Below are 15343 nucleotides of genomic sequence, written 5' to 3' on the forward strand. Positions count from 1 at the left end.
ACCTTACTGTGTACTAGCTGGGGTTGTAGGGACAGTGGCAATGCTTCCATGGGATGCGTGGGTTTTTGCAATTACAAATTTGCAAATTTAAGGGGAAATGCTGAATTGCACGTATTTTGACCCCTCTGCCCTGACATTCATCTGTCTCTCAGGAACAAGATAAGAAACTGAGATTTAGTTACTGGCTTAATTGTCCAAAGATTTATTTGGCCAGTCAAATGATTCATTTCACCGGTCAGTGATTCATTAGTGTAGGTGTTTTCCACTCACATACAGAAGGAAAATTACACCAAGCAGGAGTGTTTCTGTACACGGTCCATATACTTCTTCTAAACAGTGCTAAACAGAGCGTATTCTCATTTAAAAATAAGAACAAAGTTGTTCTGGATATATCATTCCGAAGTTCTGCAAAAAAACCCATGTGAAACAGAGCTGTATTATTAAAAATACTTTACTACTCTTTTCATCATTGATAGTTTATTAAAAAAATACTAAATATTTTTTAAACATGAAAACTTTCTTCAAACAAAAAAACCTTTCTTCAAACACATGGAGAAAGTAACCTGTATCACAATAAAAAAATCAGCTTTTTAGTTCTCAGATACCCTTGCTTTATGTGACCCATGCTCCTGATAGTCATACAAGGTGGACAGTATGAAACTAATATGAAAAAGTCTGTCCTTTACTGAAGAACTCTAGGTATGTTTCCAGAAAGTACCTGTTTGATATTCAGTGTTTGGTGGCAGAGTAAAATGCCTTAAATCTGTTTTAATTTAAAGAACCAATTCTCAGTAGTGCTGCTAAACCTTACTTTCCTCAAGGCCTTCCTCTCTTTTTTTGCACGGTCATTGCAGACTGAATCCTGTATATGTTTTTAGGCACTTGAATGCCTATGGCTGCCTTTGACTAAACTTATTCCAGGAAGGAACTCAGTCCAGCTGTAGATTTTGTTAACACATCATTCATGAAGTATTTCTTACTTCAGAGGATGTGGACATATGTTACTGTGAAATCACTGCCAAGATGGTTCTTCGCTGTGCACTTGTATGTGCCAGAATCTGAGGGCTGGGGACTCTGGATGAGTAACGTTCCTGGAGGACGAAGCACTTTATTCTCTGATGCTTGGCCTTGGTAACCGGTAGTCACTACTGAGTGGTCAGGTAATTCCCAGGTAATTTCTGGTTTGGGTATTCCCAGTGCTGTGCAGTGGAGCTGCACAGCTGCACCAGGCATTGTGTGTATGGTCTGTGGTGGCCTGTTCATAATCCTTGGGGGATATGCTACAATAATGACAGAAATGGTTACAGAGGAATCTCCAGCATTATTATAGGCCTTGCATACGTAATTTCCTCTGTCATGAATGGTGGCTTCTCGTATAACCAATGTGCCATTTTCCAGCAGTATGTACTTCCTGTTGATCTGTGGTCGATCCAGCACGTGCCCACCTGGCAGAGTCCATGCCGTAGCTGGTTTAGGATTCCCTTCAGACAGGCAGTGAAGTGACAACGACTCCCCACTAATGCCTGTCACCGGCCTCGTGGGGTGAGTGAGAATACTGGGTTTCTGGCCAACCTCCAGGATGATCAGCTTTTCAATGTAGCCAACTTTATTCCTGGCAGCACAGCGGTACTTCCCTGCTTTGTCTCCATCAGGACTATAGATGGTAAGGGTACCGTTGCTTCCTGTGAGAAACTGGGAAGTCTTGATGCCACTGGAAAACCATGTGCCATTAGGTAACATCCAGCTTATGTCAGGTGGAGGGTTTCCATCCACAGAACAATTCAATGTGGTAGCTTTCCCAGGTTTTGCTATTATTTTTTCATTGAATGGATTTTTAAACATTGGTCGCCTTAGCATTTCCAGTACCTCCAGCTGCACCACCAGCATACTCTCCCCACCATCATTACGTGCCACACAGATAAAATCTGCCGTGTCAGAAGGCCTTATGTTCCGAATTTCAAGTGTTCCATTTTTGTGTACTACAATCCTGCTCCCATAATATGGAGCTGTTAGGAAAATATTATCAGGCATGATCCACATAATCTGAGGGGGAGGTGTCCCTTCTGCCTTACAATCAATTTGTTTCTTTGAATGCCGCACTGCCGTCACCTTCATGATTGTTTTGTTTGCATATAAACCGTTTATGACAGGCGGTTTTGCAACAACATCCAGTTTATACAGTTTCGTATCATCCCCTCCAGGGTTACGAGCCACACACATGTACTCCCCAGCATCTAACAGTTTGACTTGACTGACTGACAGAGAACCGTTGGCATGCAGGAAATGTCTGTCTGTTGATGAGGAGATCATGTCACTGGAAGGTAGCAACCAGAATATTTGGGGCTTGGGTTCCCCAGCAGCTTCGCAGTCCAGTAATGCCAGATCTCCAGCTTTCACTTTACGGTATGTCTTGTAACTGTGCTTTATCTGAGGGGCTGCCATGATGACTGCGATGTGTATCTTCATTTCATCTCTCCCCAGGGTGTTTTGAGCATAGCAGGTATAGTCTCCTCCTTCTGTTACTCCAACTTTGTTGAGATACAGTGTTCCATTGTCAAAGAGGACATACCTGCGAGACCTGCGTCCACTGTCATCTGCCAGCATTGCATTATTGATCACTGTCCCATCTGGCAAACTCCAGGATATTTCTGGTGTGGGTGACCCAGAGGCCTTGCAATCCACTCTGAAATCTTTTCCATATGGCACCAGTTTCTTGAAATACTGTTTCTGGTCAATCTTAGCTGGTTTCATTGTGATGCTGACTTTCATCAATATCAGATCATCTCCAATTTTGTTTCTTGCAACACACAAATAGTCACCTGCATCCTTTTCAGTAACTGCCTCAATAACCAAGGACCCATTGGGGTGGACGTGGATTCGACTTCCCATCCTGTTGGGGGGAGAGAAAGAGGAAAATAATTACGGAGCAAAATGCTGCAAGTAAATACTGAGCACTGACATTATTAACAGAATGACACGATGCAGATGTTCTCTCCAAAGGCACTGTGTCCCCATCACCACCTACCCAGTGGGTTCTAACCTGAGGCAGTTGCTGCTGTTGTTGCTATGTTGCTGCTTGTGTGCTTGCTGACCCTATGTAGGTGTGCAAAGCTGCACTGTGCCACCTCTGCCTTGCTGAAAAGCTGTTCTGCGAACAAATGAGCCTGTTGAACCTCACGTCCCCGATCCCACCAGCCTCTGCTCCTCTCCCTTGTTCTTCTTCCTGCGGACAACCCACAATACTTGGCCCAGCCAGGGCAGCTTGCAGTACTGCTGCATCTTGCCCAGAATGACACTCAGCACTGGGTGATGGCTTTCTGGCTGCCTGTCCAGCAGCAGGGAGCAGACCTGGACCTCATTTCTCAGCCCAGCTGCAAGTTCTTGTAAGCCTGCAAGAAGCATCCTGATCTGGGATTGTCGCTCCCAAAGCAAAGGTGCAGTGTTACTGTAGGAGGGGGCATGGGGAGAGCTACTCAAAGATTGACTTGGCAGAGTCAGCTATAGAAGCCTTTTCCTCCTGAGTCCCACTTCACAAACCTCTTATAAATAACTGTTCCTCCTATAAAATAACACCATAAAGCCAATACATGATTAACATGAGTTTCCTTAATTTAAATATGACTTGTATCCATTTTGGTAAGATCTCACCAACTTATGACAACTGATGTGACCTGTTATGTGTAGTATAACAATGTAATATATATTGTATAATATATAGTAATGTAATATAATAATGTGTAATAACAAGCCATCATCACAGATATTTCACCACTGTTAAACATTTAAAAGTGAATTTAGTTCCCAATATATTGTTTCAGTGATGTAGCAGTCTCTTAAATGAGCACCAGAGAAGACAGTGTTTGAAGTTTCCAAGAGGTGGGAGACCAAAAAACTCCTACCTGTGCCACTGGTCAACAACTGCCTTGGAAGGTAACCTCCAGATGATCCTGGGCTTTGGCTCCCCAGTCGCTGTGCAGTTCAGAAGCAACTTATCCCCAAAATTCAAGCGAGTCATTTCTTCAGATGCAGTTGCTATTTTTGGAAGTGTGTCTCTGTGTTGCACCACGAGGCTCACCACTCTCCTTTCTGAGCCAGTTGAGCTTGTGGCTATGCACTCATAATTCCCACTGTCAGAAGAGGTGATACTGCTGAGGTGGAGGGTCCCATTGGAGAACAGGAAGAGCTTTGCATTTACCAGCTGCAGGGGTTTCACCATCGTGCCATCAGTGAGGACCCAATGGACAGTGGGCTGAGGATTCCCTTCCACAGTGCAAGGGAGATTCAGATTTTCCTCCATCATTACTTCAACACGTTCTCTCTTCTCTTCTAGAATAACAGGAGGTGCTGCAATGACCTGCAGTTTTACAATCAGCTTGTCAGTGCCTGCTGGGTTTTTAGCCATGCATGTATAGAGACCCCTGTCGTAAACAGTGACTTCCTTGATAATTAAAGTGCCATCTGTTTCCATGTGAACTTTGTTATTTCCTGCCGAGGAGTCAGAGATGTGTGTTTTATTTGCTAGAACCCATGAGATGGTGGGAGGAGGCCTGCCCTCAGCTTTGCACTTCACTGCCACGGGCTTTCCAGAGTGAGCGGTGAGGAGCTGCCACCTGCTGCCAGTGATGCGGGGTGGGTAGGCCACTACCGACAAGGTGACCAGGAGCCGTGCCGCACCATGTGGGTTGGCTGCAGTGCACAGGTACTGCCCGCGGTCCTCCAGGCCCACCCGGGTGATGGAGAGTGTGCCACTGGCAAACACCATCCATCTGCTGTGGCCTCGGCTTTCTGCAGCATCGGTCCCTACAGAAGGGGACACCAGCACAGCATGTCAGAATCTCTCCTGTTTCTTTTACTCAGCCCCTGAAAACGCTTTCCCCACCTTCGTCTACTTTGCCCAAATAACCAAGGCAGTAGTGATAAGAAAGAGAGAAATAATCATACTTTGCATATAGTGACAAAGCTTTAAAGCAAACCCCAAACTTAGTCCTCAGTAGAGACAAAGTTTGGATAAAGCAGATGGGGCTTTGCATACCCAAACATACTAGCATAGTCATGACTAGGCTTTGCATATTCAAAAATATTTTGACATAGCTTTAACTTGATTTGATGGTTTGTTACCACAAATTTTTCTTTTTACTTACTGTTCTGGAATAGCCAGTAGCATATAATAAATACTGAAATCTTCTCACAGTAAGCACAGAATTATAGTTAAATGTATATTATAGATATATTTTTTTTAATTTCCATAAATAACTACTTCATCACTATTAGTGAGATACTCCAGAAGATGTCTGGGGATATCTGTCTTTGTCACTGTCTCCAAGTTCATCTTTTCACTGCTATTTCATGGTACTCTGAAATGATGCCATACTTGAGTTTGGCACATAAATCCTCTGCCAAATTACTGTAATGGAAGGTAAATTCTAGAGAGGTTTATCAAGCTTACCTGTTGATATCTTGGTCCACTGTATTGTTGGATGAGGGTTACCAGTAGCTTCACAAGGAATAAAAGCATCTGAATTAGCTAGTACAGTAAAAGCAGCTAATTTTCCTCCACTTATTCTGGGTTTTGCCAAATGGTTCCTGCTCAAAGAGTCAAAGGCTATAGGAATGGGGGTGGTGGTTTCTTGATCTTGCCTCTTTTCAGACCAACCTTTGACAGAACTGTCCTTATCACTTCCCCACAGAGGCACATGCGGAGTTGCAATCTGTGATGACTTCAGCATGGTCAGTGTGTTGATAGCCAATGTGTTGACCCTCTCTGTGACTTTAGCAGATGCCTTCTGTGAGAATTTGATTGCTCCCCACGGAGGTGAGTTGGTTCTCTCATTATGTGCAGGAGGCACAACTTGTGTGAGGGCTGGTGGTGGGGTGGGATGCTGGGTGCTGGCAGGAGTGATGTCTGTGCTTGCAGCAGGAGCACTTGACACACCTCTTGCTGGGAATGTGGGCTGTACTACTTGGTTGCCTTGGGTAACACTCTTTTCTGGTTTTGGCCATGATTGTTCACCTGCTGTTGTGGTGGCTTCAATTTGCTGAGCAGGTTCTGACCCAGCTGCCACCCAGGCTGTGACAGGCTGGGTGCTTAGGGTGCTGAAAGGCTTTGAAAGCTGTGGTGTTGTCTGGTTTGGTGTGGTGGGCCTCTGTGGTAGCATGGCTGACTGGCTGTTCCTCCACGTGACAGGGGTAGCCAGTGTCTGCATGGCTGCTGCAGGCGTAAGCTGAGGAGCGTTTGGTGTGTTAAGGATCCACAGTGCTGGCACTTCTGCCATTGAGACAGCACTCACACTCTCAGAGAGAGGTTTTGCAGGCATAAGACTTGTAGGCATAGTCAGTGATTTAACTGTTGTCATGACAGGCATGGCTGTATTCATAGGCAGAATCACTGCAGTGCCATGGCCTGCAGTCATGCTTTGTGAAGTAGATGTTATAAGGGGCCTTTTCCTCCTCTGACCTCTCTTTTTTCCCATTCTGTATGTTTTAGTTTTGGTGATTTTGATGTCAATCTGAGGGGCAATAATAGGTTGAACTGTTGGCTTCAAATGAGTTACATCCATTTCTTTGGTGGCACTAGTTGCAGGATTAGAGGAAGAATGCAGTTTTGCAGTGGGAAGATGTTCTGACTTAGCATTGTCATAATGAATGGGTTTGTTTAAAGACCAGGAACCATTGCTGTGATTCCCACCTGTTGAAGTAGGCATAAAGTGCAGAGGAGACATTCTGAACACGGATAACGATGCTGTAGTTTCAGGATGCACGGTCGATGCCTCTGTTGACGGAAACTTATCAGTCTGTTGTTTTGGTCGCTTCTTCAGCACACCATTTCCAAAGAGAAGTTCCCAACTAATTTCTCCTCTCTGGGAATTTTCTGGTGAGGTTCTAGGCTTAATGCCGGGTGAGACTGATTCAAGGGTAGAAGATACCTTAGTGCTTACAGTATATGTAGTATCTGTAGCAACACGAGTTGTGTGGGTTGCTGTTGTTGGTAGTCTGATGGTGAAAGGTTGGACTGTATCAGTCCCTGTTTGAAATGGAGCAGTGCTCTGTAATTTCCATTCAGGAGTATCTGGGGTGGCCTTCATAATGAAAGTCATGACTGTAGTATCTTTCTCCCTTTCACTAGCTTCATTTTCCTCTTTCCTGAGGAACACTGTATTTTGTTGAGTACCTGCTGGGTGCTCCAATGGCATGTTTGTGATTGAGGGGGAGGACAGAGATGCTTCTGGGCTAAATGGGTTGATGGAGCTACTTAAATTATTTAAAGTTGGTAAATTTGACATATATTTCATACTCAGTTGAACATCTGCAGCCACAGCGGTACTTCCTCTGACAGATCCTAGCCTCCCCAAATTGTATCTGTGCTCTTTCATACTTTGAATACGTCCTGGTCTAACAATTCGCCTCCTACCAGAAATTTTCCTTCGTCTTCCATATTGCTGCGGGGCCTGGGGCGTACGAGTTGTAATGTTCTGAATCATCTGAATTTGCTGATGAGTTGATTGGTTTACACCACTTGCTGATATTAGACTTAAATCAGATCTTTCCCATGACTTTGTAATTGTAGGTTTTTGATATGTTTGTGGCCTTCTGCTGTCAGATGACAGAAACTGTGAAAATGGATAGGGGAGAGGAGTTACTGCCTCTGAAACAAGGAGAGAGGTTTTAATAGCAGGAGTGTTAGTCATGATCATCTCAGGCCCTGCAGTTACTATGTTTTCTGTTGCTCTCCCCCGAGTAGATACTGGGACTGTCTCTGTTACTGGAATCATGAATTCTTCTTCTAGAGATACAAGATCACCAGATGTTTCCTCCTCAATTCCAGGTAATTCTGAGAACGTGCGGACTTCAATAGGTGGATTTGTTGCAACTTCTCCTCGATTTTCCATCGATGTTGAGTTCCTCTTTGTTTTTTCCAAAAAGGCTGCCCAGCGCTGTGGGTGGACTCTCCTGGCTGAGGAAACAAACTGTCTTCTGTGTCCTCTGAGCCGCCTGCTTATTTTGTCCCTGTAGTGCCTGAAAGTCGTGTTCCTGTAGCCATTCCTTTTATGTGCAGTCTGTGCAATCCGATTTCTGAATGCTGAGGCAGCAGATTCCTGATTAGCTGTCAAGGGAGCTAGGGTAGCTAGAGGATGTTTCTGTGTTGTAGCAGAGGCCAGCATTGCATTGCCAGAGCCATCACCCTCTTCCCATTCTCCCACAACTCTCTGCTTTTTATTCAGAGCAGTTTCATCCTTTCTAACTAGCACTTGGAAAACCAGAAGATCAACACCATACTGGTTGGCTGCAACACATCGAAAGTACCCACGGTCTTGCTCTGTTACCCCTTGTATTTTTAAAGTACCATTGTCAAAAATATGTTTGTTTCTTACAGAATGATGAAGAATCTCATGCTCAGGCAATACCCAACTAATGGAAGCATCTGGAACAGCAGTGGATGTACAGGGAAGGTAGAGTATGCTGCCAACAAATGTAGAAAGTTGGGCTCCATTTACATTGCTGTGTTCCACGTAAGGATCGACCACAGTAATTCTAAATGTGAGAGTATCTGCATCATTGTAGTTTGTGCCTATGCAGTGATAAAGCCCCGTGTCAAAAGTATCAGCTGTCCGTAATGTGAATGTTCCAGTTTTAACTACTATGATTCTCCCATCCTCACTGATATAAGGAGCTCTAACTTTGCTTCCATCAGCCAGTACCCACTCTACTGCAGGAGCTGGTTCTCCAATTGCTTGGCATTTTAGTTCTACCGTCCCCCCGACTAAAACAGTGTGCTCTGTTTGTGTTTTGTTGTCCCTGGAGATGATGGCCCAGTTATTTCTTACTCCTCTTTTGTCAGCACTGGGCAAAATAATCTCAGCATCCATAAAGTACTGGATGTACAAGGTGTTAAGTGTGGTTGCTGTCCTGTCTAGCTGTAATGCCACTTTGCTTTGCATTAACCAAGGTGGGTCAGCTCTCAGTTCAGTCTCTATATTGGTAAAAAGTTCATCTTTTTCAGAGTAGATTTGTTTATATTTGTAGCTAATAAAAGGCACATTAGTTGCTAGGGCACTCCTTTCCAGTTTTAAGGGAGAATTACTGTACAGTGCCAGTATGCTCCATAGCTGCTGAATATGCTCATAGTCAATGCCACATACCAGAAATGCTGAGAATGCTGTTTTGAGCACTGTACTGTTGCCATCTTTGTCAAATAAGATGGGAGACATTTCTTTAGGTTTTTGGATGTTGCAAACCAAGTTACCTCGGCTTCCTGCTTGGTCAGTCATGTTCAAAACCATGGATCCTATAGGAGCTATGAATTCTTTGGGAGATACAGAATTGAAATCCCCATCATCTGGTACTGTGAGGTTTTTAAATTTCAGTGAGTCATGTATAGCTGGCTTAGTGCAGGTTAAAGATGCAGAAGGAACATCCACTAAGCTTTTCCCTTCATGATTTTTGGGACTAGCACAAACTGGGCATTGCTGAGCACCGGAACTTCTGTCTTTTTTGCACTTTACAACATCTGAAGGAAAGAAAAATGCTGTAAGCTCTTGTAATACGATTTTTAGTATTAAAAACACATTTAACTAGCAGCAGGTTGTTCTCTTGAAAATTAACAAAATTAATCTTAAAGTAACCTAAGAAAACCTATGAATTTTCTCTGGTGAAACTGCCTAAGGACTGTTGCTATTGCAGCTCCATACAGAATCCTGCTGTCCCAGTTCTACATGGCGCAAGGCAGGCTCTGCTGGGGTACCTGGCCGTAGCTTGGTTCTGAGCAACACAGGCTCTGGCAGGGTGAGGGTGACATTAAGCTATCATCGTATGCAACCTCTGCTCAGAGCAGCAAATGAAAAAGTTCTTGAGTCTTGTTCCTTATTTCTGTTTGGAAAAATCAAGTACAATGTAGCCTTTATTCTTGCCAGTTACATAAAAATTAGCTTCCTTATTCCCTGTGGAGTCCCCTGGGCACAAAAGCTTTGGACTGGCCAAGGAAAGTGTTCCATTATGCTGCACTTCGGAATAGGTTAAGACCACTAGATTCATTTAATCTGGAAAACTGAATGGTATTAATCTCTTTACCCTGATTACATGCACCTGCAAAATTCCTGTCTTCCAGTCTTTTCTGGGAAAATAAACAAATGAATAAAGGACAGTTACCTTTATCAGAAAGAGCAAGATGCTATAACATGATTAAAAGCATAAACAAAGCCTGTAGCTCACCTGCTCTTGCTTTTGCCCATTCTGCAAACCATTGGAGGTTGCAATCACAGGACCATGGGTTTCCATGAAGGTAAACGCTCTCTAGCTCAGACATGTAGGAAAACATTTCTTGTTGCAGTGAAGTCAGCATGTTGTCTGACAAATATATGTGCTTCATGAAGGATATTTTAAATATTTGGCTATAGTGTAAGGTGACAAAAGTATCTGGATGAAGCTGCTTAAGAAGATTTCCTTCCAAGTGGACCAGCCTCAGTGAAGTGAGTCCATAGAAAACATAGGGATTTACAAACTCAATTTTATTGTGGTCCATATGCAGTCGTACCAAGCTCTTCAGACCATGAAAAACATCCTGCTGAAGAACTCTGACCTTGTTATAACTCATTTTTAAGACCTGTTGATGAAAAAGTAAGTGTATAATATTAACCCATGTTATACTGTTAAGACTCCTAACACATTCTAATGGATGTCAAGTGCTGTCAAGTACTTCACCACCAGTAATGGCAGCGACTGATTGGAAAAAACTTAGTAACAGAAATAAATGCAATGTTAGTTGCAGGACTAAAAGGATGCTTCTTGTTCCAACAGTCCATCAGGGTGACCTTTCTGTGGTCACATTTACAAAATTCAGTGATTAAAAAATAAAATAAAACCATGCTTGTTTCTTGTTAAAAAAAGAAAGAAAAAACATCCCCAAAAGGGGAAAAAAATTGACCATAAGCTGTGGTAGTGACTTTTGTTCCAGCCAGTGTTCCGACTATAAAAATGCACTCAAGAATCTATTTTGATTTCTGCTTAACCAACAGAATCTGCAAAGTGTCCCCCAAGTTTCGGGATTTGTGTCATCTGAGGTGTGTGCTTTCCTAACCCTAACTCTCAGGTGCCATGTTGTTGCTGGCTGGGTAAAAGTCAGAGTCGTAACTCTGACATGCACAAACCTGGCATATTGCTGAGGGATAAAATATGGTGCCCAAGACACCCTTTTTGTTATTACTTTTCCTGTTAGAGTTCTACCATTGCAGTCTGAATTCTGTATTTTGAAAACTATTGAGAAGTAAAAAAATCACAAAAATGTTCAAGTTTACTTGCCCAATATAATTCTATTAGAAGTATCTATGATAAAATGATTCTATGATTCTGTCTGTAATTGTGCTGCCATCTTCCTTGTTGATAGGGGAGGGAAAGCTTGTTGGACTCCATAAAGCTTATTTTATTAAGTTAGTTGTGAGGAATTACCAAGCAAGCTTTCAGGCACAGAGCTACCCTTTGTGAGTGCTAATGCAACCTGGAGATCTGTACGCTCCACAGCTTCTCTGGTTTCTGCCTTTCCCTCCTAATCCTATGACCAGCAACTGAGCAAATCCCAAGTTTTCTGTCGGAACAGTTCAGGTCTCTTGTGTTCTTAGTTCATCACGGCTAAAACATTGTTACTTCTCTGTAGCAGTTAACAACAGCTCTAGATGAAAGTTTAACTGGAGAATAAGTGTTGCCTGTACATTGAATTAGTTGGGAATGGCTGTTCCTAAATACTCGTCTAAGTAATTCTTTATATATGAGTATCTACATGGCACATACTGAGATAGCTTCAGAATCCCTGTATGACACCATACATTTACTGATTTCCACAATACACGTAAATATACGCAATATTTAATAAATAGGAAATATTTCAGTTAAAGAACAAAACAGGCATCAAACACTGCATTTTAGAAGTCCACAAATACATACTAAATTATAAACCCAAGGGTTTTTTAAAGGGTTTAAATGTTTATATGTAGTATGTTCAGTAGAAGCTAATTTTTAATGAAGGACAGAAAGGGACAGGGCTGTAACGTACTGAAGGGAAAGGGAAATGTGAATGGCAAAAAGTCCTCAAAAAAAGATAAAAAATTGGCTAACAGATTAACTAAATACAAGTTTCCTACCACAGATGCAGTAGTTGGAGTTCTGCAGTCTTTCTCCTTCATGTGAACAAGAGTTTAAACTGCATTTGTCCGTTAAGATACAGGTACCTACCAATATGTTTGCCACACTCTTTAAACTGTACTCGGATGCCCTCCTGGGAAGGAAAGGCATTTCCCTCATCTTTCACGTGGATACAACAAGAAATAGGAAACCAAAATGCTACATACCACTGGTCTGCTTCCATTTATCAGTATTACTGCAAACTGTTTAAGTCAGAACAAAAATTAAGATTATGTCATCTCCTAATTAAGATTAGGTCATTTAGTTCTTACCTGTAATGAATATAAATCACTGAACACCTTATCAGGGATTGTATTTATCTCATTGCTGTGCAGCATCAGTAACTCCAGTTTCTCCAGGCCAGAAAAATCTGTTTCTGTCAGTCTGAGCAAGCTGTTGTACCTGTAACAAACATTTCATCCCAGACCTAGGTTTAGTCAGACATAAAATTCACAAGTTTCAAACAAACAAAACCAAAACAAAAGAACAACTCTTTGGAAATGCATAAAGGTACACAGCACCTCTGACTGCCAAGATGAAATTATAAGCCATTCCTGAAGAGGAATAATTCATTGAAGCCAGGACTGGGCTTCAATGCAGAAGAGCTGTGAGCTTCTGTAATGGTGAAGGTTGGTGATACATTGATGCCTCTTTCAGTTGAGGGCTTTCGCAACACTACAGCACCATAGAGAGGTCCATGAACAAGAGCGAGCCTCCTCTGCTGTCCACTCAGGCCCAGGTAAAACCAGGGGTCCTGGGGTTGACCTGTCTCCTGGGACCTATGCAATGGTGGCTGGGCATCAGCTACAGTGCAGGTGGGTTCTGAAGAGTGCTTGGCAGTCCATCCCTGCACTGGCCGCATTATGCTGTCTGCCCTTTCCAGTTGTACATCTTGAGTTTTATTCCCACTCTGCAGGTATTCAGTGTTGCCCACAACTTGTTAATGCAGGTGTAGCCTCAGCCTCCCCTATTTTCCATGAGTATACATACAGTATGGATAGACTAGGCTGGATTTAAGCAGCAAGCCAAAAATGAAACAGAGCACCCTTCAGATGAGAGCTGCACTGCTATGGGAGGTTTGACCATCAGTTGTATCTAAGTCTAGACAGCCTGAGTATCGGCTGTGGTGATGCTATGCTATTCCAGCATTAGTGCAAGGTGTGTAAGCCTCGCAAATACTGAGTCCCTACTCTGTGATGCCTTTGAGTTCATGACTACTACCCCCTTGCATCACCTGATTAGCTAACGCAGGGACTGTTCTCATGGTTCGTTTACACTTCCTATGCCCTCTGGTGACAGTAAATTAGATTAAATCATCAGTCAGGTAGATGGCCCTTCTGTAATAGTAATTAATGTATTTCAGTCACATGTCCTCCTCCTAAGGTAACCCATAACCCTCTAACAGTACTTGTACTTAATTGTCAGATTTTATATACAGCATTTCTGGACAACACTGACAAAATCAATGGAAGGAAAGGGCAGAGAGGAGTCAGGAGCTGGGAGCTGGATATGTTGCCTGGAAGCATAAGGCAGATAAAGGGGAAGACTTCAACAAAAACTTCCTTTTACATTTTGTGCATACACATATTGGATGATTCGGAGGTTATACGTATCAAAAGTGATGCAAGTATGAGTCAAATATTGCTGATTAATCTCATAATTTGATTGTACTTATTGGAAACCCTGTTAACAGGTCACTGAGCCGGTACAGAATTTGTTCCCCATTCCTTTTAACCACCCATAGAACAGAACCACTTTGGAGACTTGAAACATTCAGGCAAGTGTTATTTCCCATAAAGCTGATAGATAAAAGCACAGATACCAGCACTGTGTGACATTCTAAAGTCATAGCAAAGTCTCTGAAGATTTTAACACATGTACTAGTTTTCCAGCCCACTGCCTGAACTATAATTTCGCAGAAAGAATTCTGTTTCAGACTCCTTCTGAATTCCATGTTGCAGATGCAGAATGTTTGAGTAATATAAAAGAATTCATTTAAGTTTGAAATTTTTTGAAGTCCTTACATGCCCTGTGATACATCCCCAAATTTGCACTTAGTGATTGGTGGTCTCAGGCTTTGCTAGCTGTGACTACACTTTTGAATACAGCAGAGCACTCACCTCTTAAGATTTATTTATTGCTTTGGTTCATTTTAGCCCTAAATCTAGAAACTATTAATGACTGCTTTGCACAGTGTTGAATGGTAACTGGTCTGTGCATTTAGGATCTTGATGTTAAACATACCCCAGATTGATGCGCTCCACATTTGGAGGGATGTGCGGTGGGACAGCAGTGAAGTACCGGAACGTGCAGTGCACCTCGGTGGGGACATAGCAGGCGCAGAGCCTGGGACAGGCGGTACTGCCGGGAAAGGCAGCCAGGCAGGCGGTGAGGAGGGTCCCCAGCCACCAGCACCTGCCTCCTCTTGGCGCCTTCATCCTGCAGAAGACACTATTGTACCATCCTGCGCAGCAAGAGCAGATGGGTTCCTGCAAAGAAAACAAAACACAGAAGCGTTTAGTAACACCCATGGTGAGCTGCTCAGTTTTAAGCTAAAAAAACCAAGACGACTTTGTATTTCCAGCTGTGTAATGTGCTAAAATGTTCGTCATTTAGAAGAAACAGCCTCACGCTGTCTTTGTCTTGCTGCGATGTGCCGGTGCTTACAGGTGAAGTTTTCATTTTTGAAGGAAGCAGCCGTGAAAACCGAAGCATGTGGCTATCGTTACCTCACGACTGTGCGGAGTGTTCATCGATCTGCGAGCAATATATCCTCGGGAAGGAACACGTCGGCTCCTCGCTTGCCAATAATAATTCCAAGCAAAACTGACTCATTTCAAAGCCCCCGCGGCGGGAGCGGACGCTGCGGCCACACGGCGATTCCCCAGGGCCCGGCGCCCGCCTCTACCTGCGCCAGGGCGCGGGGCCCGCCGCTGCTGGTGTACCTGGCCGCGGGGCGCCCGGGATCTGAGGCTTCGCCCCGCCGCCGCCTGCCCCTACCTGTGTGATCTCTGTGGCGGCTGCAGTGCCCGGCGGGGCCGCTACCTCGGGGCAGAGCCGCGCCGAGCGGGGCGAGTCCCGCCGTCTCCGGCTCCTCCTCCCGGGAGGTGCCGCCGCGCTGAGGGGACGCGTTTGGGGGGCCGGGGCTGTCGAAGGAGGCTCCTGCCCTGCTGTG

At 43.8% G+C, this 15343-nt stretch overlaps 1 protein-coding gene across 1 annotated transcript; it reads right to left on the reverse strand.

Moving 5' to 3' along the window:
- Positions 1-460: 460 nt before the first annotated feature.
- IGSF10 (immunoglobulin superfamily member 10) lies at positions 461-15016 on the reverse strand. Its single transcript, XM_061371523.1, has 6 exons — positions 14413-15016; positions 12441-12570; positions 10207-10597; positions 5447-9505; positions 3900-4800; positions 461-2890 (listed from the first exon to the last, which is right to left on the reverse strand). Exons 1-6 carry the CDS (start codon positions 14604-14606, stop codon positions 982-984), a joined length of 7584 nt encoding a protein of 2527 aa, XP_061227507.1. The 5' UTR covers positions 14607-15016; the 3' UTR covers positions 461-981.
- Positions 15017-15343: the final 327 nt, after the last annotated feature.

The sequence above is a fragment of the Neopsephotus bourkii genome, unplaced genomic scaffold (assembly GCF_033783945.1).
Source record: "Neopsephotus bourkii isolate Nb327-2 ecotype Australia unplaced genomic scaffold, CSIRO-AGI_Nbou_v1 NB_1574, whole genome shotgun sequence".
Taxonomy (NCBI): Eukaryota; Metazoa; Chordata; class Aves; order Psittaciformes; family Psittacidae; genus Neopsephotus; species Neopsephotus bourkii.

What these genes read in the sequence shown, in the direction of transcription:
- IGSF10 (XM_061371523.1), bottom strand. Translation starts at nt 14,606, where the DNA reads ATGAAGGCGCCAAGAGGAGGCAGGTGCTGGTGGCTGGGGACCCTCCTC. An exon ending in GTGGACCAAGATATCAACAG is followed by an intron (nt 4,801 to 5,446) that starts GTAAGCTTGATA and finishes CCCCTTCTGTAG; the next exon opens with GGACCGATGCTGCAGAAAGC. An exon ending in GTTGTTGACCAGTGGCACAG is followed by an intron (nt 2,891 to 3,899) that starts GTAGGAGTTTTT and finishes TCCCCCCAACAG; the next exon opens with GATGGGAAGTCGAATCCACG.